Source organism: Mandrillus leucophaeus, unplaced genomic scaffold (genome assembly GCF_000951045.1).
Source record: "Mandrillus leucophaeus isolate KB7577 unplaced genomic scaffold, Mleu.le_1.0 Scaffold157, whole genome shotgun sequence".
Lineage (NCBI taxonomy): Eukaryota > Metazoa > Chordata > Mammalia > Primates > Cercopithecidae > Mandrillus > Mandrillus leucophaeus.
Window position 1 is genome coordinate 2,593,149 of NW_012101554.1, and position 26,044 is coordinate 2,619,192.

Below are 26,044 nucleotides of genomic sequence, written 5' to 3' on the forward strand. Positions count from 1 at the left end.
TTACTGGACAGGCCATCCTTCCCCTACTAACGTAAATGTCATCTTTTCATACTAAATTTCTCCATACACTGGTATTTACTCCTACATCTTCCATCAGTGCTTTTGAGAATTTTGAACACTCTTCCATCACACGCATGTACCATCATTTATTTAATCTATCTCCTATTAGTAGGCATTTGGGACGTTTCCTGCTCTTCCATACTAAACAACGCATATAATTTTGGACTACATTAAACAATTCTCTGCCTCAGTGGTTCAAGTTGGGTAAATTATGCGTTTACACTTTTCTTCGGATTACTTTTAAAATGACAACCACTATGTTTTCCTGGTCTCAATTACCAGAGAATTGGCAAGAAACCTGACAGCTGGGGCTTAGGATTCCCCGCGCCAGACCTCTGAACTACACCAGGGGGCGCAGTTTCCCTACTCGGCCTCGGCCACATCCGGGTTCCACCGCAGATTCGGGCAGGGAGCAGGCGGAACCTTTCTACCGCGTCTCTAGCTAACACGGCGGGGACAGTTTAGGCCTCCGCGCACCGTTCTCCGGGAGTCTTGCAGTTCGCTTGGTGCAGGGAAGGCGGGCGCGGAGGTTCTATCTGCTTCTTCCTCCTTCCTGAGCAGCATGGACGTGCTAGCGGAGGAGTTTGGGAACCTGACTCCGGAGCAGCTGGCTGCGCCGATCCCGACTGTAGAGGTGAGTGCCAGGCACTCATGGAGCGTCAGGGGCCTGGATGCGCCTTGAGGGGGCGTTGCCCGGAGTGCCGGGCCGCTAAGGGGCGGGCTGGGGGTTTGTGCGCATGCGCCGGGCATCTGCGCATGCTCAGAGCGTCGCGCGTGCCAGGCTTTTTCCAGAGCCGGCATCCGCGTGAGCGAGTGAAGGCTGAGCCCAGAGGAGCTGTCAGCCGCTGCGGGGCTCCAGAAGCCCCGCGGCTGGCTCTCGGGTTGGAGCTCTTCCAGCATAGGTGTGCGTGGGGAGGACCGGCCCTCGCACTTACTGTGGGGGACGTATTGCATGTTTGCAGTCTTACAAAGGACCCCTGGGGGCCAGGGAGCTCTGGCCGCTTGCATGAGGCACCACAGCTGGCTGTGGGGGTAAAACCAGATCGTCTGAATTCCAAGCTAGTCATCTTGCCTTTTAACCTGAAGTTCCAGTTTGGGTTGCAGGGGAATTTTAAACGCCCTGAATATTTACTAAAGAATTTGCCTGTGTGTTTTCTCAGGGAGAGACTCCATAGCTTTCATCAGATTCTCAGAAGTTAAGGACAGCTGTCCCACAGCGAGCTGCCCAATGAAGTACGGCTGTCGACATGTTTTGTTATCTGATAAGGCACATATCATAACCTCTCTGAGCCTCAGAATCTACACTGACGTGGAATAGGGAAGTGGAGACATGACCGGAGAAGATAGCGAAGGAGAGATTTCAGGGAGAGAGAATAAGATACTTGAAACCTCCTCGGCAAGACCATTGGATGTTTTTGAGGAAGGAAAGTAAATCCAGTAGTATTAGAGTGAAGAAAAATAGAGGAGGAGAGATAAAAGACAGGGTTAAGTAAGGGTCTTGATTATGAAAAGTTTCAATAAACATCTGACAGAGCTTGGACTTTGTCTTGGAGCAGAGCTTTTGAAGGGTTTAAGCAGGAAAGCGATATGATCAGTAAATCTATCGGATTATAGGAACCTCGTTGGCTAGGCGTGGTGACTCACTCCGGTAATACCAGCAGTTTGGGAGGCCAAGGCGAGCGGATCACTTGGGCTCAAGAGTTTGAGACCAGCGTGAGCGTGGGCGACACGGCAAAACGCTATCTCTGCAAAAAATACAAAAATTAGCCGTGTGTGGTGCTGTGCACTTGCTGTCCCGGCAACTCAGGAGGCCGAGGTGGGAGGATCACTTGAGCCTGGAAGGTCGAGGCAGCAGTGAGCTGTGATTGTGCTACTGCACTCCAGCCTGGGTGACTGAATGAGACCTTGTCTCGAGGAAAAGAAAACAAAACCTCTTTATAATAATTTGACAAGTTAAGGAAATTGGATTAGCAGTTCGTCAGATTCAGTCTATGAGTGCATGCAATAGGCTGCTGATCTTCATCAGGCAAAACTGTGTGTGTGTGTGTTTTTTTTTTTTTTTGAGGTGGAGTCTCGCTCTGTCACCCAGGCTGGAGTGCTGTGGTGCGATCTCAGCTCACTGCAAGCTCCGCCTCCCAGGTTCACGCCATTCTCCTGCCTCAGCCTCCCAGGTAGCTGGGATTACAGATGCCCGCCATCATCCCCAGCTAATTTTTGTATTTTTAGTAGAGAAGGGGTTTCACTGTGTTAGCCAGGCTGGTCTCGAACTCCTAACCTCGTGGTCCGCCACCTCGGCCTTCCAAAGTGCTGGGATTACAGGCGTGAGCCACCGCGCCCCACCACAAAACTGTATTTTAACCAGAAAAGTAAATATCAAGGAGCCAGCATTCCCTGAGCACTTGCTAATGTAGCAGGCTCTGTTTAACCATAACATGCGTTATGTTATTTAATCCTCTGAAATAAGTGCTATTTTCACCCCCATTTTGCCAGAGAGGCCCAGAGATGTGAAGTAAATAGCCTTGCATTAGAAGCCTGGTAAGTGGCTAATCTGACTCTTGTCAGTCTGACTCTAGTCTTCATCCCTAACTGCTGATCGGATTGCTTCTCCAGAGAGCTGAAAAAATAAGCCTGGGAGAGTTCTATGTATTGTGTGAATTTACACAGCTATGAAGTGATCAGTGCTATAATTCCAGCCTTCTGATTCAAGAATAACAGTTCCTCTTCCTGCACTCTGGATCCAGTCCACCATCACCTCTAAAAAGTCTTGAGTTCTTAGTCTATGCTTATCTGAAACTTCATTCCCACTGTTTTCCAGCCCAGAACCACTCTCCTCTCTTACATCCTAACTCTCCTACCTGGCACCTGACTTGTCCCAATCCAGTCTGTTCCTTGCTCTGCAGCCAGAGCTGTCCGTCTAAACACACAAACATGGTTATGTTGCTCCCTTGGTTAAAATTCTTCAATCTCTGTTGCTTTTAGGGCAAAATCTAGTGTTTACCATGTTTGTAATAAATTTCCTCAGTCTGACCAGTAGTTACTTCTCTAGCGTCTTTTCCCATGAGTCTCCCCTCTCCCTCCCTTGAGATCTTTCTACTCTGCTCGTACAATTCCTTCTGGATCACTCTCCCATTCCTATTTGTAGATTAAATCCCACATATCTATGATACAACTTCCCTAGGAAGGCCTTTCCTGAGTCTCCTAGAAGATGGTAGATCTCTGCTACTTGCTGCCATTTCCTTTTAAATTGAGATATTAAAATATTTACTTAAACTTTCCAACTTCAGTGTTTTCTCTAAAACTTTTTCTAGATAAGAGCTCAGTTTTACTTGAACTGGCCATGCCTGGTGTGTATTTTTTTGTGCTTATGGTAGTACAGCAGCATGGTAGTATGGTAGAAATAACACAAGCTTTGGAGCCAATTAATCAGTTATTTGTTGAATAAATATTTGTCAGTATTACTGAACACTTACCTGGTGGTGTATTATTCACAGGGTTTATATAAGTTCAAAAAATGTGTTTTCTGCCTCCCAGTGTGTTATAGGCTTATAGAGAGAGACATGTAAGCAGGTGGAATAACATGCAATAGGTACTGTGATACAAGTAGGCGAGGGGTGTATTGGTATTACAAATGTAGCTGGGATGTGATGCCTGAACTGAGTTTGCCAGATGTGGATGAAGTGTGGTGGTAGGGAAGCATTCCAGATAGAAGGAGGAGGCGTGGGCACAAGTACAGCTGCAAGCACAGCGTGTGATGTATGCCTCACTGTGGGCTCAAGACATGGTGAAGAGGGTGGGGAGGCACTGAAGAGGTGTAGAGAATGAGGTGCTCAGCTGTGCACATGAGGACATGCACACTGGCTTTAGTGTGTTAGCATTGAAAGGGATGAGCAGAAAGATTAGAAAGGAGGTATTGCCGCAGTCCAGGTGAAAGATTATGAGGGCCTCAACTGGCACAGGAGCAGAGGATAAATGCGAGGAAGGTTACAAGGAGGTCGACTCAGTAGAATTTTTGTTTTCCTGTCGATTAAGAGAAGTCGGAAAGTTAGGACTACCGGGTATCTAATTTGGGATTGACTGGGATAAATGGTGATATTCACTGAGATTGGGAATGGAGCTGGGGGAAGATTTAATTTTGGATGTACTGAGTTTAAGTAGCCTCTGAGGCTGTAAGGTATCACTGCGCAGTCAATAGTTGGAGGCGACAGGCCCATACCCAGTAGCTTACTGCAGCAGTGATATTCACTCATTTATTTATTCATTCAGTATTTACTGGAGTCTTATATGTGCCAGGCACTGTGGTAAACAGGATAGACGGGGTCACTGCCTTTGAAAGAGCCCACATTTGGAAATGGGGGGCTGTGGGATGAGATGGGGGAAGCGAAACAACACTTTCAAACAGTGTTGTTTGAAATCCTCCATTCCCAACCCTACTTGAGAATGAGAAAAGACATCGCCAGGGATAGAACTTTGAAGAACACCAACGTTTACAGGTTGGCAGAGGAAAAGAGACGGGAGAAGGCCCGGCCAGAGGAAGGAAAGACATAAGAGAATGATGTCACAGGTCGTTATAAGACAGTGATTGGCATGGCCAGATACTGTGGAAAGGGAATGTGAGGGGGCATCAAGGGAGGTCTTTTGAAGTCACAGCCTTGGTGACCTCTGTCGAGCCGTTTCACTGGCAGGTAGGTCAGAGTCCTGACTATAATGGAATGAAGGAGTGGGAAGCGAGGAACGAGAAGCTAAATATGGGGTAATTTGGGAGAGGTCATAAGCTGAAGGGCAGGGAAGAAAGTAGTCAGAGGAGCTGCTGGGTCTTAAATTTTTTTTTGTTCTTTTTAAATGGGAAGATTTGAATAATTTACTAGTTTTAAATAGAACAGGTTGAATATCAACAACTGAACTGGGGCAAGGTTTACAGTCTTCAGGAGAAGGTTGGCAGGATTGTGTTCATGGCAGAAGGGTTAGACTTAGACCAAGGAATGGATGGTCCTTCCTTTGAAATGGGAGGAAGCGAGCATGAGAAGGGGTGTAGAGAAAGGAATTTGAAGATGTGGGAGTACTAGCTCCTAGGGCTGCCATAACATAGTAACCACAAACTAGGTGGCTTAAACAACAGAAATTTATTTTCTCCTAATTCTGGAGGTTAGAAGTCTGAGATCAGGGTGACAGCAGAGCCGGCTCCTTCTGAGGGCTCTGAGAGAGGATCTGCTCTGTGCTCTCCCCCACTATAGGTGTTTAAAACTCTGGCAATCTTTGGCCTCCCTTGGCTTGCAGAAGCTTCACCGAGACTTCTACCTTCATCTTCATATGGCATTGTCCTTGTGTGCATCTCTATGTCCAATTTCTCTTTTTTATGAGGACACCAGTTGCATTGGATTAGGGCTTACCCTAATGACTCATTTTACTTAATCACCTTTGTCAAGACCCCATCTTCAAAAGCAGTCACATTCTGAGATACTTCGGGTTAGGACTTTAGCATGTGAATTTTGAGAGGGACACAATTCAACCTATATCATTGTCATTCTTCTATTTTTAAATTTAGGTGTAATTTATATAATAAAAAGTATGGATACTAGATATTCGGTTACATTGGTTTTATATTTATGTGCTATATGTGGACATTTGCATCACCCCAGAAAGTTCCCTTATGACCCTTTTCAGTCTATCCCCCCAACCACCTTTTGATTTCTGTCATCATAGATTAGCTTTGCCTGCCTCCCTTCTGGAAAATGTTTTTGACTATATCCAGGTGTCTGCCACCCTGCCTGGCTACTCCTCGGTCTCCTTTGCTGGAGCTGCCTTCTGCTCCTCCTCTCTAATTGTTGAATGTTCTTGGTTGGTCTCACTTTATGGAACTCTTCTCATCTACACTCCATAGGTGATCTCATCTATCACATGCCTTTAATTACTATCCACTTGTTAATCTCTCCCTAGTTTACATCTCCCGGCCACTCCATTCCCGAATTCCAGTCTCATTTGTTGCCTCTTTGACATTTCCACCTGAATGTCTAATGCAAGCTTAACATACCCAAACCAAACTTCTGGTAGCCCCTCCACACCTAAACCTGCTGTTCCTACAGTGTTCCTCATCTCCATCAATTGTAACTCTGTCCCTCTAGTTGCTCAGGCAGTGTAGGAAGCTATCACCATATGTGCCATCCTTCTGTAGCCCTGAGATGAGCTCTGACCAGACAGTAGTTGAGAGAGAGTGGGAGGGAGACAGAACTCCCTTTGGGTCTTGAGAACCAGCTCTCCCACCAGATTCTCTGAGCCTTATTTTCCTTTTCTCAAACTGGCAGACTTCACTTAGGAAGTGTCATGAGCATAAAAGAAAGGATTGAAAAGTGCTTAAAATATTGAGTCATCAAGAAGGGATTAAGTTATATTCTGTTTAAGAAATCTGTAGTGTTATGTATGTATGTATATACATATTTATATGCATATGCACACATGTGATTTCCATAAAAATGTTAAAAATTGTTCTTTTTGTTTTGACGTACTTTCCTTTGCTTATTTTGGTACATTAAAATAACATGAATGTACTGTTGCTGGTACAGAGTTCTGATATTCTTCTTGTTTTGGCTCACAGGAAAAATGGAGGCTGCTTCCAGCATTTTTAAAGGTAATTGTTTCACATTTAATAATAATTGGTTATTTTTCAGATGAAAAGGTCAAGAAATAAGCCATTTTTTAAAGATCAAATTTTTGTCATCAACATTTTTTGATTTTGTGTAGCTGTGTTGCTAGGTTTTGGAAATACAAGGAATTATAAGGTAAAATCTCTGCCTGAAAGGTGCTGGTTTGGGGAATGGTAGTCTAATTTTAGAGAGAAGTAGTAGTACATGCATAGTAGCATGGCACATGATTGAAAACCAAAGTGCTATCAGCAAAAGAGCAATGGTCAGAGAGGGCCACCCAAATGAAGTGAGACATAAACCACATCTTAAGAGAAGAAGGTTTAAGCTGAAAGCTGGGTGCAGAGAGTATGGCTTAATCAAGGTGTTCAAGAGGAGCCTCCACAGGGTCTGCAGGAAACAGCGACCAGTCAAGAGGAGTTGCTGAATGTGATACGATGTGGTGTCGGACTTCAATTCAATTTCCAAGAGCTTATGCTAAGACGTAGTGAGTCCCACAGCGAGAGACCACTTGGTACCCGCTAGGATAGCTATGATCAAAATAGAATGTTAATAAGGGTGTGGAGGAATGGGAACTGTCCATTGTAGGAACGTAAAGTGTTATAACCACTTTGGAAAACAGACTGGCAGTTTCTCAAATGGTTAAACAAAAAGTTACCACATCCTCCAGCAATTCCACTCCTAGATATCTGCCCAAGAGAAGTGAAAACGTGTCCATGCAGAAACCTGTACACAAATGCTCATAGCAGTGTTATTCATAATAGCCAAAAGTGGAAACAACCCAAATGGACATCAGCTGCTGGATGGATACACAAAATATGATATATCTGTACAACAGAGTATTATTTGGCAATAAAAATAAATTGAGTATATTACCTGCTGCAACATGGACGAATCTTGAAAGCATTGTGCTAAGTGAAAGAATGGAGACTTGAAAAATGAGGCTGGTCACGGTGGATCATGCCTGTAATCCCAGCACTTTGGGAGGCTGAGGTGGGCAGATCACGAGGTCAGGAGTTTGAGACCACCCTGGCCAACATAGTGAAACCTCATCTCTACTAAAGATACAAAAAATTAGCTGATGTGGTGGCGGGCCCCTGTGATCCCAGCTACTTGGGAGGCTGAGACAGGAGAATCGCTTGAACCTGGGAGGCAGAGCTTGCAGTGAGCCGAGATCGCACCACTGCAGTCCAGCCTGGTGACAGTGTGAGACTCCGTCTCAAAAAAAGAAAAATGAGTAGAGTTTTGTCTCTACTCATTTTGAACTCTACTCTAGAATTCAGTTGGGTGTTATGGGCAGAGGGAAGAGTGCTGGGAAATGAGGCTGGGAAAGTTGTCGGGGCCAGATTCCTGATCAGATTTGAAAGCCATGTTAAGGATTTCGCTTTTCTTCTAAAAGCCATAGGAAGCTATTGAGTTTCTAAGTAGTGGATTGACCAAGAATCAAATAAAATGGTTGTAAGGTCAATACATTTTTCTTTTCCTCTAGGAGACCAGGTCTTGCTACATTGCCCAGGCTAGATTTAAACTCTTGAGTTTGATCCTCCTGCCTCTGCCTCCTGAGTAGCTGCGACTATAGGAATGTGACACCTTGCCCGGCCTTTTTGTTATTTTTTAAAAGGACCTGCACATAAATGGAGAAGAAGGTGCTGGGCACAGTGGCTCACACCTGTAATCCCAGCACTTTGGGAGGACGAGACAAGGCGGATCATTTAAGGTTGGGAGTTTGAGATTGACTAGCCTGGCCAACATGGTGAAACCCTGTTTCTACTAAAAATACAAAAATTAGCTGGGCATGGTGGCGGGTACCTGTAATCCCAGCTACTCAGAAGGCTGAGGCACCTGAACCACTTGATGCAGGGAGGCGGACATTGCAGTGAGCCAAGATCGCGCCATTGTACTCCAGCCTGGGCAATACAGCGAGACTCTGTCTTCAAAAAAATTTTTTTTTTTTTGTTAAAAAGTAAGATACAAATACACACATTAGCCCGGGCCAGAATCATCAGTATCACTGTCTTCCACCTCCGTGCCTTGTCCCACTGGAGGGTCTTTATGGACAATAACACACATGGAGCTGTCATCTTCTAGGATAACAATGCTTACTTCTAGAATACGTCCTGAGGGGCCCGCCGGAGGCTCTTCTTGAGGAGGGGGTCACTCTTTTCAGAAATACACGCTATGAAATCAAATCAAGTCGTAAGTCGTCAGGCGATAGGAATTTTTCAGCTCCGTTATAATCTTTATAGGACTGTTGTCAGATATATGCTCCATAGTTGAATGAAGTGTTATGTGGCACATGACCATATATTCACATACTCATATTTTGATTTCCGAAAGTCAGATTGCTTCTCAAGGAGGAAAACTCTCGAGGATATACTAGTAAGATGATGCAGAAATGGAATGAGAACACACTAATGAAAAAATTTACTAAATAAAATTCATGGATTTTTTTTCTCACTTTGGTTTTGATAAAAATTTGATGTTCACCTATTATTAGATTTCATTATATGATTTATTATTTTGTTGCTAACCTGTTTACTTTCTCTTTCTATTTGTTTAGGTGAAAGGCCTTGTGAAACAGCATATAGATTCATTTAACTATTTCATTAATGTAGAGGTAAGCATCAGACATTAGAAATAGACATAAACTAAGGATTAATTGGAAGCCAGAGTCTTTACTAATGTTGCATTTTCCACTGCAGATAAAGAAGATAATGAAAGCCAATGAAAAGGTTACAAGTGATGCTGACCCTATGTGGTACTTAAAGTAAGGAACCAACTATTCTTAATTTGCTATGTTAGATCTATGTGGGTTACATCTAACATTTTTTAAAGTGAGTGAAGTTGCTATCAAAACTCTTTTTAAAATCATCGTCTTGGCCAGGCGCGGTGGCTTATGCCTGTAATACCCAGCACTTTGGGAGGCCAAAGTGGGCAGATCACCTGGGGTCAGGAGTTCGAGACCAGCCTGGCCAACATGGTTAAACCCTGTCTCTACTAAAAATACAAAATTAGCCAGGCGTGGTGGTACACATCTGTAATTCCAGATACTCAGGAGGCTGAGGCAAGAGAATCACTTGAATCTGGGACAGGGAGATTGCAGTGAGCTGAGACTGCCACTGCACTCCAACTCGGGCGACAGAGCAAGACTCCGACTCAAAAAAAAAAAAAGAAAAAATAAATCATTGTCTTTTATTAACTATAAAGTGCTCAAATTAAATTTTTAACTGGCAAATTATAATGAGTTATGGTTGGGAAATTTTTGAAACTATTAGATTTTATATATTTAAATTTTTATTTTGAAATAATGTTAAGCTTAAAAGAAAAACTGCAAAAATAGTACAAAGAGTTCTTCAATATTCTTCACCAAGCCTTCACTGATATTAACATCTTACATAACCATGGCACAATGATCAAAACCAGGAAGTCAGCACTGATATGATGTGGTCTACTAATCTGTAGACCTTATTTGATGTTTTCTCACAAATGTTCTTTTTCTGGTGTAGGAATCAGTCCAGAGCTCCATGTTATGTTTAGTTGTCTTGTATCCTTAGTCTCCTCAATTTTTGACAGTCCCTCAATCTTTCTTGGTCTTTCATGACATTGACACTTTTGAACAATCTAGTCAGTATTTGTAGAAGTTCCTTTAATTTGAGTTTGTATGACATGTGATCATTATTAGATTGGGTTTTACTTTTTTGGCAAGAATACCACAGAAGCAATGTTTTGTGTTCTCACTGATTCATATTGGGGTTACAGATGCCAGTATGTTTTATTACTGATGATTTTAACTTTGTTCACTTGGTTAAGGTAGAATCTTCCAGATTTCTCCACTGAAAAGTTACTATTTTTCCTTTTGTAGTTAATAAGTATCTTATAGGGAGATTCTTTGAGACTATGCAACTACCCTTTCTTATCATAATTTCACCAACAATTTCGGCATACATTGATGATTCTTACCTATAACAGTTATCATTGTGGGCTTACCTAAGGGTGAACCTTTGTTTCTATCATTCCTTCTGCATTGATACTGGAATTCTATACGGAATAGTTTCCTCTTCCCCTCACTTATCTCTCTATATTATTAATTTATATCAATTTGGACTCATGGATGTTTTATTTTATTCTGTGAGTACTATCATATATGTATCCAGTACTGTCATTTTTCTGTTGTTCAGACTGTTTCAGCTTTGACCATAGGGAGACCCTTCAGATTGACTCCTGTGTCCTTTCATGATGCCACCATTATTTTTTGAGCACTCCTTTGCTTTCTCACACTGTAAGATGTAGTTCATCTGGTATGCCCCTGTCCTAGATTTGGAATCAAGGAGCCCCAGAGTCTCCCTTTTGTTGGAAAATAGTACTTAGAATCCAAGATATGAACACTAAGATTTCAGCAGGCAGAGCTCAGAAATATGTGTATGTATATGAGCACATACATGCAGACACATCTATATTTCTTTATCCTATCCATTTTTACATATATTAAAAACCATGCAGACTGATACCTCCAGTTTCAGTTCAGCACTGCAGGACTCATTCTAACCTTTTTCCTTTCCTTAACTTTTATCCCAATAATGAGAAATCTGGCTCCCATTATCTGCAATATTAAAAAAAATTTTTTTTTTCAATCCTAGACTATACATAAAGTTTCAGAATTGTTAACTCATATCTCTGTGAGATAAAATTTACTAGAGTATAAAATCTGTGCACTGTCCTTTTTACCTTTAGCCTCTCAATGTCTCCCAGGGTTACTTACTTTAGTTCTTTTCTTTATTTTTTCAGTATGTGAAACATTATGATTTAAGAGTTAAACTTGCACAAAAAAGTATATTCAGAAAACAGTTGTTCCACTTCCAGTTCTTTCCACCCTGTTCCCGGCCACTCTCCATAGGTAACCGTTCTCATTAGTTTTCGCTTTATCCTTTTTATCCTTCTTTTGCACAAATGAGCGTATTTATTTTTTTGCCTTTATGGCCTCTTCTTTCTTTTACAAATGATAGCATATCATCAGTACTTTTTGCACTTTGCTCTTTCATTAAGTATCGTTTTTAGGGAGCTGTATGTCCAGTATTTTTGTAAAGAGATTTGTAATATTTTTTAAAAAAAGATACTTTGATAATATTTCCCTTCTTTGTAAAGCTATATGTACTATCACTTCAAGAAGATCTCCAATTTTAATATTTAATTTGTTGTCCTTAGCAAGATAAGCATATATCAAAACATAATCTTTGTATTTGGAAGGAAAATAGCTTGTTTGCTTTTATGATCTTTGAAGAAGTATAATTCGTACACTAATTTGCTTTTCAGATATCTTAATATCTACGTTGGGCTTCCTGATGTTGAAGAAAGCTTCAATGTAACTAGACCAGTGTCCCCTCATGAGGTAATTACGAACCTTACTTTAATTGGACTTGTTTGCTTTAACTCAGAGTGTGCCCTTAATATATACTCTTAAAAGATCATTTAAAAACGAGATGGGGGGGACATTCTTTTGAGAAAAAGGGATTAAAGTTCAATGTGGGCCATACTTCTACTACAGAAGGAGCACTTTGAAGTGGTCAGGACCCTGTTGCAGAGAGAAGGAGCAGTAACTATCAAATTCCTGATTCTCTTTCAGTGCCGTTTGAGAGACATGACATACTCTGCCCCTATTACAGTGGATATTGAATATACCCGAGGCAGCCAGAGGATCATCCGCAATGCCTTACCCATCGGCAGGTGAGAAATGACATCTGTATTAGAGCCACACTGCCTGGATTCCAGCCCCATGATGTGACCCCATTTCCTCATCTGAAAAATGCAAGAAATGCTGCCTATTTCATAGGTCCAATGAGTCAGCATGTGTAAAGCACTTAGAATAATGTCCAGCATATAGTCGTGGTGGTTACCATTTATTAATTGTAAAACCTTTTCTAAAAAGTTGAGGAAAATGTTTCCCTTTCCTACCGTAACTCTAAGCTGCTAGGGAAACACTAGGTACGATAGCATTTCCGTGAACTCTCCTGGACAGGCCTTGGTGGATTCCAGGTATATTCTGAGATTGAGTTTTCCTGGAATTTAACTTTTTCTCATCTACAAGTATTTAAGGGAGAAATTACTTACTTGCCTGGTACAAGTTTGGAAATGATAGCATCCACTTGCGTTTTTGCAATCTGCCTTTCCTAATTAGGGAAATACATTGACTCTCCTTTTAGAAATGGACAAAACCCACAATACTATGAGGTGAATAATGATATTAGACTTTAAACTTAGTCCACATAATTTCTGTTCAAGTGTATTTCCCCCTCTCAAAAGTGCTAAGAGCACTTTTGAACAAACATCCATTTGTTCAATAAATATATACCAACTGCCTATCACTTCTTATGTATGATGCTGAGTACTTAGGTGAGTAAAAGATACACAAAATACAGTTCCTATTGGCTACCTTCATTCACAGCTGTCAGGGAAGACTGGCATATGTAATTATGGCACCATCTGGTAAGGGGTCTAGAAGTCCAGAGTTTCATGGGAACATGCAGGTTTAACAAATCCTTCTCCTACACTTCCCTCAAAGGAAGGGGTAATTTGTATTGTTTCTCTCCTCATTCTTCAATTAGAAAAATAAGTAAGACATTAAAATATTCACCTTGGTTTTAGCAGGACTATGTATCAGTGTTTTTGTTCTTGATTTTGTTTTTGTTTTTTTGAGACGGAGTCTTACTCTGTTACCGAGGCTGGAGTGCAGTGGCGTGATCTCGGCTCACTGCAACCTCTGCCTCCTGGGTTCAAGTAATTTGCCAGCGTAAGCCTCCTGAGTAGCTGGGATTATAGGCGTGTGCCACCATACTTAGCTAATTTTTGTATTTTTTAATAGAGATGGGGTTTCGCCATGTTGGCCAGGCTAGTCTTGAACTCCTGACCTCAGGCGATCTGCCCGCCTTGGCTTCTCAGAGTGCGGGGATTACAGGTGCGAGCCACCGCACCTGGCCTATCAGCGTTGAGATGAGAACGTCTCTCTTTCTTATATATGGACCATACTAGTATCCAGTTAAATTTTGGACCATAGCTAAATTATGAACTAGATTGACTGTTGTGAAGAAAAGGCAAGAGAGACTGGAGGAAAACATAAATTCGTAAGACTGATGGTTTAAATCCTGGTTTAAAGAGGGGCCATGTAACTAGCATTTGTTGAATACCTGCTTCGTGCCATACTGTGATAGGCAGTGTTGTTTGGTAGCCCCGCATTCATAAAAATGACCTCTAGTCATTAGAATGCTTATGTGTACTATGCATTATCTAAATTACATATAGAATCTCATTTATTTTTTGGAGTAAAAAGATTTTAGTTTAATCCAAATTATAGTTGTGCTTGGTTAGAAATCAAACAGTACATAAAAACATTTGATTCAAAACAGTAACCTCCCTCCCCTTCCTCACCTTTCATCCCATTCCCAACTTCGTGACTATTTCTGTTATTTTTTCTGGGGGTTATTACATCCATAACTTTATTTTGTGTGTGTGTGTGTTGCAGGGGGCGGAGTTGTTTGTTTTTTTTTGAGACGGAGTCGCACTCTGTTGCCCAGGCTGGAGTACAGTGGCATGATCTCTGCTCTCTGCAGCCTCCGCCCCCCAGGTTCAAGTGATTCACTCACCTCTACCTCCTGAGTAGCTGGGATTACAGGTGCCTGCCACCACACCTGGCTAATTTTTTCTTATTTTTAGTAGAGACAGGTTTTACCATGTTAGTTAGGCTGGTCACAAACCCCTGACCTCATGTGATCCACTCGCCTCGGCCTCCCAAAGTGCTGAGATTACAGGCATGAGCTACCGTGCATGGCCAATATCCGTAACTTTAAATGTGATGCTTTGACCTCTATTTCTTGATACATTAACTGTAAACATTATGTTTTGCCTCCTGATATATGGAATGTGGCTTAGCTTACCTGTGTCACCTACTTTGCTTCTCCCTTCCTCTTCCAAATTTTCCTTCTTGTTTTTAATTCTCTTTTTGGTTACTGTAGTAACTGTAATATTCTTATATCTTCATGTCGTATTACATAACAGTGTGTTCATTTCCCTTGATGTAAAATGACACTATTCTTATTTCTGTCTTCCCATTACTATTTCCTTTTGAACGTAAGTTATTTTGAAGACTTAAGATTTCCCAATTGGTGCTTTATGTCAATTTTTGGAGCTTTGTAGAGACCTGTTTCTATAAATGTTTCGTGTTTGTTTGGAAACAAGGGGTGTTCTCCAGTTGTTTTGTGCCATTGTCTGTGTTTTTCCTTCAGATCAGACTTGTTAATTGTGTTGTTTAGATGTTTTGTATCTGCATTGCTTTTTGATTTGTTTGTTCTATCAGTTACTACAATAGGTATGTTAAAATCTCCCTCTGTGGTGGTGGATTTGTCCATTTGCTTTATGGTTTTGTGTATTTTTGCTTTTTTGAAGCTATGATATTAGGTGCATAGTTTAGAATTATTAAGTCTTCCTAGTAAATTGAACCTTTGATTATTATACATTTATCTTCTTTATCTCTTGTAATATTCTTTGCCTTGAATCTTATTTTGTCTGCTCTTAGCATAGCCACGTTTGCTTTCTTTTGGTTATATTTCTGGCATATCATTAAAGAAATTATTGTCTGTTTAATCTTTTATATGGGCTGGGCACAGTGGCTCACACCTGTAATCCCAGCACTTTAGGAAGCTGAGGCGGGCAGATCACCTGAGGTTGGGAGTTCGAGACCAGCCTGGCCAACATGGTGAAACCCCGCCTCTACTAAAAATACAAAAATTAGCTGGGCGCGGTGGTGCACATCTGTAATCCCAGCTACTTGAGAGACTGAGGCATGAGAATTGCTTGAACCCGGAAGGCAGAGGTTGCAGTGAGCCGAGATTGTGCCACTGTACTCTGGCCTGGGCAATAGAGCGAGACTCCATCTCAAAAAAAAATCTCTTAAATGTCCTTACGTTTTGAGTTTAGTTGAAGTAAACGGCATATGGCTACATTTTTTAAAAAATTGTCTTGAGAATTTAGTTCAATTATATTTGTTATATATATACATACATATATACATATATATTTGAATGTATATCTGTCAACTTATTCTATATTTTAAAGCTGTCTAGCTTTTCATGTTTCAAGTTTTTTCCATTTTTGTTTTTGGATAATGGAAGATTTTTTTTCTCACCCTTCCCCAATTGATTTAAAAGTCATATACAGTATTTCTGATTGTTTATGTTTATCTTAGAAATTTTGAAATGTATACTTAACAAAGTTTAAAAATAAACAATATCTTTATTCTCCTCCTGGCAAGAACAAAGACTTTACAAAGCTTTTAAGTTGGATCAAATCAATCACTTTGACTTATATGCTTTTGTTGTACCAAATTTTTGTTCTATCTTGTTTTGTTTTGGTCTTTTTGAGACGGTCTCACTCTGTTACCCAGGCAGGAGTGCAGTGGTACACTTATTGAGTGTACTCATTGAGGCTCACTGCAGCCTTAACCTCCTGGGCTCAAGTGATCCTCCCACCTCCAACCTCCCCGGTAACTGGGACTCTAAGTGCACCACCACACCTGGCTAATTTTTGTATTTTTTGTAGAGACAGGGTTTTGCCATGTCATCCAGGCTGGTCTCGAGCTCCTGGGCTCAAGTGATCCACCCACCTCGGTCTCCCAAACCATTGGGAATTGCAGGCATGAGCCACCATTCGTGGCATGTTTTTTTTTTTTTTGAGATGGAGTCTCACTCTGTTGCCCAGGCTGGAGTGTAGTGGCGTGATCTTGGCTCATTGCACCCTCCACCTCCCAGGTTCAAGCGATCCTCCTGCCCCATCCTCCTGAGTACCTGGGACTACAGCCGCGCGCCACCACACCCAGCCAATATTTTTTATATTTTTAGTAGAGACAGAGTTTCACCACGTTGGCCAGGGTAGTCTTGATTCCCTTGACCTTGTTATCCGCCCGCCTCGGCCTCCCAAAGTGCTGGGATTACAGGCGTGAGCCACTGCGCCCGGCCTCCCTGTCATGTTTTTTAACCTATGAATTAGAAATTGTTATTGTCTTACGAAGTTCATATTTGTTTATATCCGCACATGTTAGTTTCCATTTTCTTTGCTCACTGAATATTTTTACACGTCAGACTTTTGGTTAGTGTTCATTTTCCATCTTCCTGAAGATGAATTTTTTTTACAAATTTATTAGTGAGGGCCTATTAGTACATTAGTAACTTCTCTCAGTTTTTGTCTGGAAATATCTTTATGTTGACCTCATTCTGAGTGAATACTTAGCAGAATACACAAATTGAGGTTGGCAGTTACTTTCTCTGAGCACTTTGAGCACATTGCTCTGTGTCATTGATTGTTGTGAAGTTATTGTGTATCCTTTCCTTTTTGGTAGCCTCCCTTTTTTTCTGGCTGGGTTTTAAATCTGATCTCTAATTTTGGTGTTTAGTATCTTGACTGTGATATGCTTAGGTGTAGCTTTCTTTTTATTATCTTGTGCAGGTGTTACTGTGAGGATTTGTGTCTTTCATGTATCTTTAAAACTTTACAGCTATTATCTCTTTGAATAGGACTTCTCACCCATTCTGTGTATTTTTGCCATCTAGAAGTCTGATTAGATGTTTATTAGTCACTCTCTCTCTATCCTTCCCTGACTCTTAAACTCTCTTTCATATCTTCCATCTCTGTGTCTTTCTGAGATACATTCTCAGTAATTTCTTCAGATGTCTTTTCCAGCCCAGTAATTATATCTTCAGCAATATCAAATCTGTTATTATCCAACCTATTTCTACATTTTTAAGTCAGTGCTTAAAATTTCCATTTCTAGTAAGTTTTGCTTAGTTCTTTTTCCAGACTGCCTGGTTAGTTTTCATAGCCTGTTGTTCCTTACACTTGGATGCGTCATGCTATTGCCAAGTAACTGATGAGAATCACTTTGTCTTCCATGAAGGAAGTATTGCTGTCATTTCTGACTCTCACTAAAACTGTACGCAAAGTTTAAACCAAACATTTGAGGTTTTTGGTTTTTTGTTTTGTTTTTTAAGAGAGCCTCATTCTGGAGTGCAGTGGCACGATCCCGGCTCATGGCAACTTCCACCTCCAAGTTCAAGCGATTCTCCTGTCTCAGCCTCCTGAGTAGCTGGGACTACAGGCACACACCACCACACCCAGCTAATTTTTTGTATTTTTAGTAGAGATGGGGTTTCACCATGTTGACCAGGCTGCTCTTGAACTCCTGGCCTCATATGATCCACCCACCTTGGCCTCCCAAAGTGCTGGGATTACAGGCATGAGCCTCTGCACCCAGCCTTGAGTTTTTATCATCTGTACTAGACGAGCAGCATGCCTGAGAAAATACTTCGTTTTGCTTGGCTTCCATGCAGTTGCTATTTCTCTGCCTTTTCTAACATAGTGCATAGACAGACCCTTGGTGAGGTGGTGTGCACTGCATGTTTTGTATTTTTTGCAGCTTTTACCATTGACAGCCTACATGTGATATTTTCTTTTGTTTTATTTTATACAGAATGCCCATAATGCTACGTAGTTCAAACTGTGTTCTTACTGGAAAAACGCCAGCAGAATTTGCCAAACTGAACGAATGTCCTTTAGATCCAGGTATGTGTGAAGTCTTGGATTTGCCCCACTTTCCTTATTCTTTTATTCTGCTGCTGCTGTTGTTTTAACATTTTGTCTCAAAAACAGTGCCAACTTTTCTACTTTATAATGAACTTGTTCACAAAACACCCAGAAATTTGTCTGTACCTTTATCTAGCTTTATGCTATTAGTCTGTATTTCTTTTTTTTTTCTTTTTTTTTTTTCGAGACAGTCTCTCACTCTGTCACCTAAGCTGGAGTGCAGTGGTGTGATCTCAAGCAGTCCTCCCACCTCAGCTTCACAAACAGCTGGGACTACAGGCTTGTGCCACCATGCCCAGCTCATTGTTGTATTTTTAGTAGAGATGGTGTTTTGCTATGTCATCCTGGCTGATCTCCTGGACTCATCCACCTTAGCTTCCCCAAATGCTGAGATTACAGGTGTGAACCACTGTGCCCAGCCCTATTAGTCTATATTTCTCAAAGACATACTGTTTCTTCTTTTATTTCAGACTTAAGACTTTAATATGCCACATTCTTGTTTATTGCCATGATTTGTCAGTCTTTTCTATCTTTGCCCAGCGGTTTCTTTTGGTATGCCTAAAAATTCAAGAATAATCTTCCAAAGTTACTGGCCTTGCCTCGTTGAAAAAAATCAAGTATCTCACTTCAGGCTCAAGTATTTCACTTCAGGCGGTTTTAAATGCAGTAAAGCCAGGGGAAGATGAAAGTATTTTTTTGTTTACATTTTGAAAAGTTTTATTTTTGTGCCTATTTCTAGGCAATTTCTTTTGTAAAATTTCAAACTTAGAACTTAACAGGACGTTTATCTTAATTCTTTAACTCATATTTCACATTGATTTATTTGAACTTATAGTTGCTTTAATCTTATTCCTGTAAAGTTACATTGTTGTAGAATCTCAGAAGTTTTGGAAAGAAGTTAATGAAGAATGTGACTTTACTAGACTGTAACAGAATGTTGCATAAGTCGAATATGTTGTATTGTTTTTGCTTATATTCTGCAGGTATAAAATGAAGTATTACTTTATCCTACTCTGAATTGTGTGCAAAAAAAAAATGATGATGCATGAATTTTTTCGAATATGCAATATTATTTGGAAACCTAATCTTAATCTACCATTATCACTGATTTGTTAGAAAACTTAGAGTAAATTTCAGTTTATATTGAAAATTGTCAGTTACACTTGTACTTAAGTGCTCTGACAACTAATTTATTTAACTTGTTTTTTCATTCACTTTCTACATATATCAGGGGCTGGTGATTCATAGACCAATAAGATATATTTCCTGTCCTCAAGATTTTATACAAATATAGCTCATTTGTATAAAATAATGTGCTGATCTTCAGTCCATAAAACAACATCAGATGGGCACAATGGCTCATACCTATGATCCCAGCGCTTTGAGAGGCTGAGGCAGGAGGATGGCTTAAGACAGCGAGTCAGCCTGAGAAGCATAGTGAGACCCTGTTGTTGGAAGAAATTTAAAAATTAGCTAGGCATGGTGGCACATGCCTGTAGTCCTAGCTACTGAGGAGACTGGGGCGGGCGAATCACTTGAGGTTAGGAGTTCAAGGTTGCAGTGAGCTATGATTGTGCCACTGCACTCCAACCTGGGCAACAGAGGGAGATCCTTTCTCAAAAAATAAAATCAGCAAACCCCTTTGAATCAAGTGTTAGCCAGTGCCATGAAGCAGTAGAAAAGGTAATCTGATTCACAAGATTCTTGCCATTACTAAATCAACACTGGTTGAGGAATAAATGATGAAGTTTTTCTTGTTTCCTTTGGGTAGGTGGCTACTTCATTGTTAAAGGAGTAGAAAAAGTTATTCTTATCCAAGAGCAGCTGTCTAAGAACAGGATCATCGTGGAGGCTGATAGAAAAGGAGCCGTTGGAGCTTCAGTTACCAGGTAAGATGGTGTCCTTAAAAAATATTGGTCATTCAATTAGTCCTAAATGGCTATCTTTCAATACAGAGGGAGCCAGTTATTACCTCTAAAAGCAGGCATTGTAATATTTAAGCTATCTGCATTCAATTTATTATGAAAGTCTGGAAGCATAGGGTATTGATTTTAAAATTTCAGTGATGGGAGTCTGAGACATCGTTTGAAAAGTCACTGTTTAAGCTGAATTTTATCTTAGCTTATAGAACATGAAAGGAGATTTTTAAAGAGAAAAAATATAAAACCACTCTTAAGTTTTTCATGCTCCTTTTCAGCCTTTTACCATTTACTTGTGTATTCCTGCAGCAGTATGATCAGGGACTATTTGACCCTTAATACTAAATGACCTCTATTATGGACTTAACACCCTATTGTTAGTTTTCTAGACCAGCCTCTTTCACAGTGTACTCATTTTTACAACAGTATCCCTTTCGAGGCTTCTGTAACTTTTTATTTTCACATGTAATTTGAAATGTGGAGGTTAATGAGTTCTGGGAATAGAAAGATTTGTGGCATAGATAAGATGTCAGAGTGTAGTAGTTTCCCGTTTGATAACCTACAACGAACTGATTAACTCAGAGTTTCTGTACTTTTCTTTCTGATGGAGAGGCAGTTAACAATGATGGTCATTCGTCGAGTACTTACCAGCAGCCAGGCAAAATACTAGATATATTATTTGTCACCTCAGTCTTCCAAGATAAGTGGTACTGTTAACATCTTCATTTTACAACTAACAGGCCTTAAGCTCAGCCCTTGACTGTAAGGGGTAGATAGCCTTTGAACCCAGATACAGTTAATTCTATAGTCCATGTCTTCCCACTATCTAAACTTTGGAGCCAGGGCAATTTCAATTTGAATTTGAATCCTAAAGCCTTTGTTTTCTAGATATGAGGCACTGGAACGTGCAGTTACTTAACTTCTCTAAGTCTTGGTTTCCTCCTATGTGATTTTGAGATAATACTTCAAAGTCTGACTATGTAGAAGATTAGAGCTAATATAAGTAACGTGGGTAACAATGCATAGTAGCAGGTAATCTGTGTGTGTTACTAATGTGGTTGATTAGAGCTTTTAAAATGCTTTGAAATCCATTAGAAATTTTATAACTAACACAGATACCAATAGAAGGATATTCCTTTCTTTTGGCTTTACTATATACCAAGACTGTGGGTATGTTTTGTTGAATTACTAGTTTAAAAACTCACATAAATTCATTTCTTTTTAATTTCCTCTTTATGGTTAAGGCCCATATTATAAAATTGGCCTTGTATATATGCTCTACACTGGATCAAAGTATTCAGGTGGAGTCAAAGTGAAGTTGGTCAGAAAGTAGTTGTCACTCATTCACACACAGAACTTCCATCATAATCTCAAAGTCAAAGAAAAATTTATCATGTTTTTAAATGTTCACAGAAGTGGCAGCTGGGCAGGAAAGGGATTGTCTTTTTAAAGTACTTACTAGAAAGGACCTTGTCATTGTTGTTGATCAGTTGACCCTTGTTGATTAATGATCAGTGCTATTGCATGTTATTAGCTTGAAACTCAGTGGGGATGCAGTTTAACCAACTTGTATTTACTCATAGCTCTACCCATGAGAAAAAAAGCAGAACCAATATGGCTGTGAAACAAGGACGATTTTATTTGAGGCATAATACTTTGTCAGAAGATATACCCATTGTCATCATATTTAAGGTAAAGCTGCAGCTCTCTTCTGAAAATTATAAGAATTCTTTCTCTGGTTTATTTACATATATAATTAGAGATTTGGAAGGTAAGGAATTCTTGGAGTAGAAAGATTTGTGATGTAAGTTGTCAGTCATATGATGTATTTTAAATTGAAAGCTGGCTGGGCATGGTGGCTCATGCCTGAAATCCCAACATTTTGGGAGGCCAAGATGGGCAGACTGCCTGAGCCCAGGAGTTTGAGACCAACTTGGGCAACATGGTGAAACCCCCATCTCTACCAAAAAAAAAAAAAAAAAAAAATAGCTGGCTGTGGTGGTGTGCACCTCTACTCCCAGCCACCCAAGAGGCTGAGGTGGGAGGATGGCTTAAGCCTGGGAGGCAAAGGTTGCAGTGAGCTGAGATTGTGCCACTCTGCTCCAGCCTGGACAACATAGTGAGATCTCATCTCTACAAATAATAAAAACATTAGCCAAGCTTGGTGGCGTGTGCCTATAGTTTCACCTATTTGGATTGCTGAGATGGGAGGATCACACAAGCCCAGGAAGTCAAGGCTGCAGTGAGCCGTGATCATGCCACTGCACTCCAGCCTGGGCAATACAGCAAGACCCTATCTCAAAACTAAAGAAAAAAATCAGCTTATTTGTGAATTGTTGGCCTAGAATGCAAAAAACATTTTCCATAGAAACAATATTGAAATGGTATAGTGTTCTTAGATACAGGCATACTTCAGAGATACTGCTCGTTTTGTTCCAGACCACCACAATAAAGCTAATATCACAGTAAAGTGAGTCACACAAATATTTTACTTTCCCAGTGTATACAAAAGTTATGTGTATACCATACTGTAGTCTGTTAAGTGTACAATAGCATTATGTATAAAAAATACATGCCTCAATTAAAATATACTTTTTTGCTAAAAAATTGTAACAATTATCTGAGTCATAATCTTTCAGTGAGTTAGAATCTTTTTACTGGTAGAGGGTCTTGCCTCAGTGTTGGTGGCTACTGACTAATCAGGGTGGTGGTTGCTGAGGGTGGCTATGACATTTTCTTAAAATAAGACATCAGTGAAGTTTGCCACAGCTATTGACTCTTACTTCGTGAAAGATTTCTCTGTAGCACACAATGCTGTTTGATAGCATTTTACCCACAGTAGAACTTCTTTCAAAAATTAGAGTCAGTTGTCTTAAGCCCTGCTGCTGCTTTGTCAATGAAGTGTACGTAATATTCTACATCCTTTTTTGTTATTCCAACAATGTATACAGCCTCTTCACCAGTATTAGATTCCATTTCAAGAAATCACTTTCTCTGCTTATCATTAAGAAGCAACTCCTCACCTGTTCAAGTTATATCATGAGATTACACCAATTCAGTCACATCTTCAGGCTCCACTTCTACTTCTAGTTCTCTTGCTATTCCCACCACATCTGCAGCTACTTTCTTCACTAAAGTCTTAAACCCCTCAGAATCATCCTAGAGGATGGGAAGCAGCTTCTTTCAAACTTTTGTTAATGTTGATATTTTTACCTCTTCTCATGAGTCACAGATATATAGACATTCTTTTTTTTTTTTTTTTTTTTTTAAGGTGAAAGCAAGTTTATAAGAAAGTAAAGAAACAAAAGAATGGCTACTCCATAGGCAGAGCAACCCCAAGGGCTGCTGGTTGCCCATTTTAATGGTTATTTCTTGATTATATGCTAAACAAGGGGTGGATTATTCATGAGTTTTCTGGGAAAGAGGTGGGGAGTTCCCAGAATTGAAGTTTCCTCCTCCTTTTAGACCATATAGGGTAACTTCCTGACGTTGACATGGCATTTATAAACTATCATGGCGCTGGTAGGAGTGTGAGGACGACCAGAGGTCACTCTCATTGCCATCTTGGTTTTAGTGGGTTTTGGCTGGCTTCCTTACTGCAGTCTGTTTTATCAGCAAGGTCTTTATGACCTGTATCTTGTGCCAACCTCCTGTCTCATCCTGTGACTAAGAATGCCTTAACCTCCTTGGAATGCAGCCCAGTTGGTCTCAGCCCCTGTTCAAGAGAGAGTCACTGTGGTTCGAACACCTCTGACATATTTCCCTCTTTCCCTTTTATAAGACAACCCTAGTCCTAAGGTTCGTAGAAGGATGAAGACCCATCTTCCATAACTTCTTCAGGCTGAATAGGAATGATGATATTCCTGCCTAACTATTAGGGTCTCTCGTATTCAGGGGAATCACAGATATTCTTATTGGCATCTAGAAGAGTGAATCCTTTCCAGAAGGCTTCCAGTTTACTTTGTCCAGATCCATCAAAGGAATCACTATCTATGGCAGCTATAGCCATAAGACTTGAAAGTTGAAATTACTTCTTTATTCATGGGCTGCAGAATAGATGTTGTGTTAGCAAGCACAAAAACATTGATCTTGTACATCTTTATCAGAACTCTTGGTGACTGAGTTCATTATCAATGAGCAGTAATGTTTTTAAAGGATCTTTTTTTCTTAGCAGTTCTCAACAGTAGACATAAAATATTCAGTGAACTATACTGTCAACTGATGCGCTGTCATCCAGACTTTGTTGCTTCATTGGTAGAGCACAGGCAGAGTAGATATAGCATAATTCTTAAGAGCCTTACGATTTTCAGAATGGTCAATGAGCACTGACTTGAACTTCTTTTTCTAGACCCTCACAAGAAAGTCAGCCTGTCCTTTGAAGCTTTGAAGCCAGGCATTGACCTCTCCAGCTGTCAAAGTCCTAGACAGCATGTTAGAAGTCTTTCAATAGAAGTCTATTTCATCTACATTGAAAATCTGTTGTTTAGTGTAGACACCTTCATCAGTGATCTTAGCCAAATCTTCTGGATAACTTGCCGCAGCTTCTCCATCAGCACTTGCTGCTTCGCCTTGCACTTTTATGTTATGGAGATGGCTTCTTTCCTTAAATCTCATGAACCAGCCTCTGCTAGTTTCCAACTTTTCTTCTGCCCCTTCCTCCCCTCTCTCAGCCTTCATAGAACTGAAGAGAGTTAGGCCCTTACTCAGGATTATGCTTTAACTTATTGTGGCTGGTTTGCTCTTCTATCCAGCCCACTAAAACCGTCTACATATCAGCAATAAGTCTGTTTCCCTTTCTTATCGTTGATATGTTCACTGGAATAGCACTTTTAATTTCTTTCAAGAACTTTTCCTTTGTGTTCACAACTAGGCTAATTGGTGCAAGAGGCCTAGTTTTTGGCCTGTCTCAGCTTTTGACACGCCTTTCTTTCTAAACTTAATCGTTTCTACCTTTTGATTTATGGTGACAGATATACAACCCTTTTTTTTACTTGCATACTTAAGAAGCCATTCTAGCATTATTAATTGGCCTAATTTCACTATTGTTGTATCTCAAGGAATAAGAAGGCTCAAGAAGGGAGAGAGATGGGGGAATAGCTAGTTGGTGGAGCAGTCACAACACACATATTTATCGATTAAATTTTTCATCTCTTATGAGCACAGTTTGTGGAACCCCAAAACAGTTACAATAGTAACATCAAAGAACGCTGATCAGCTGGACGCAATGGCTCACGCCTATAATCCCAGCACTTTGGGAGGCTGAGGCGCGGGGATCATTTGAGGTCAGGAGTTCGAGACCAGCCTGACCAACATGGTGAAATCCCATCTCTGCTAAAAATATAAAAATTAGCTGGGTGTGGTGGCACACGTCTGTAATCTCAGCTACTTTGGGAGGCTGAGGCAGGATGATTGCTTGAACCTGGGAGGTGGAGGTTGCGGTGAGCCTAGATTGCGCCACTGCACTCCAGCCTGGGCAACAGAGTGAGACGCCGTCTCAAAAAAAAGAAAAAAAAAAAGATCGTTGATCACAGGTCACCATAACAGTGAAAAAGTTTGAAATATGGCAAGAATTTACCAAAATGTGACACAGGGATATGAAGTGAGCACATGCTGTTGAAAAAATGACACCAATAGACTTGCCTGAAGCAGGGTCAGTCTGCAAGCAGGGACAAACCTTCAATTTGGAAAAAGACAATATCTACAAAGCCCAATAAAGCAAAGCATGATAAAATGATATGTACCTATAGTGACACAGAGACCCATTTAACCTGCTCTAAGACATAAATACTATATACATTCAGTGAACAG

The 26,044-nt window shown here is 40.5% G+C and overlaps 1 protein-coding gene across 2 annotated transcripts in view; it reads left to right on the plus strand.

Annotated features, from left to right (window-relative positions):
- Nucleotides 1-26,044, plus strand: part of POLR3B (polymerase (RNA) III (DNA directed) polypeptide B) — a 136,810-nt gene continuing 110,766 nt past the window's right edge. Inside the window, exons 1-9 of one of the 2 annotated variants that reach the window (XM_011975527.1) lie at nt 1-694; nt 6,650-6,682; nt 9,256-9,312; nt 9,398-9,462; nt 12,006-12,081; nt 12,316-12,416; nt 18,205-18,296; nt 20,089-20,206; nt 21,820-21,928. In XM_011975527.1, the coding sequence (XP_011830917.1) occupies nt 623-694; nt 6,650-6,682; nt 9,256-9,312; nt 9,398-9,462; nt 12,006-12,081; nt 12,316-12,416; nt 18,205-18,296; nt 20,089-20,206; nt 21,820-21,928 (723 nt within the window). In that variant the 5' untranslated portion in view covers nt 1-622. Of the gene's footprint in view, nt 695-822; nt 963-6,649; nt 6,683-9,255; nt 9,313-9,397; nt 9,463-12,005; nt 12,082-12,315; nt 12,417-18,204; nt 18,297-20,088; nt 20,207-21,819; nt 21,929-26,044 lie in introns of those variants that run through there. The other variant, XM_011975528.1, reaches the window with a different exon arrangement.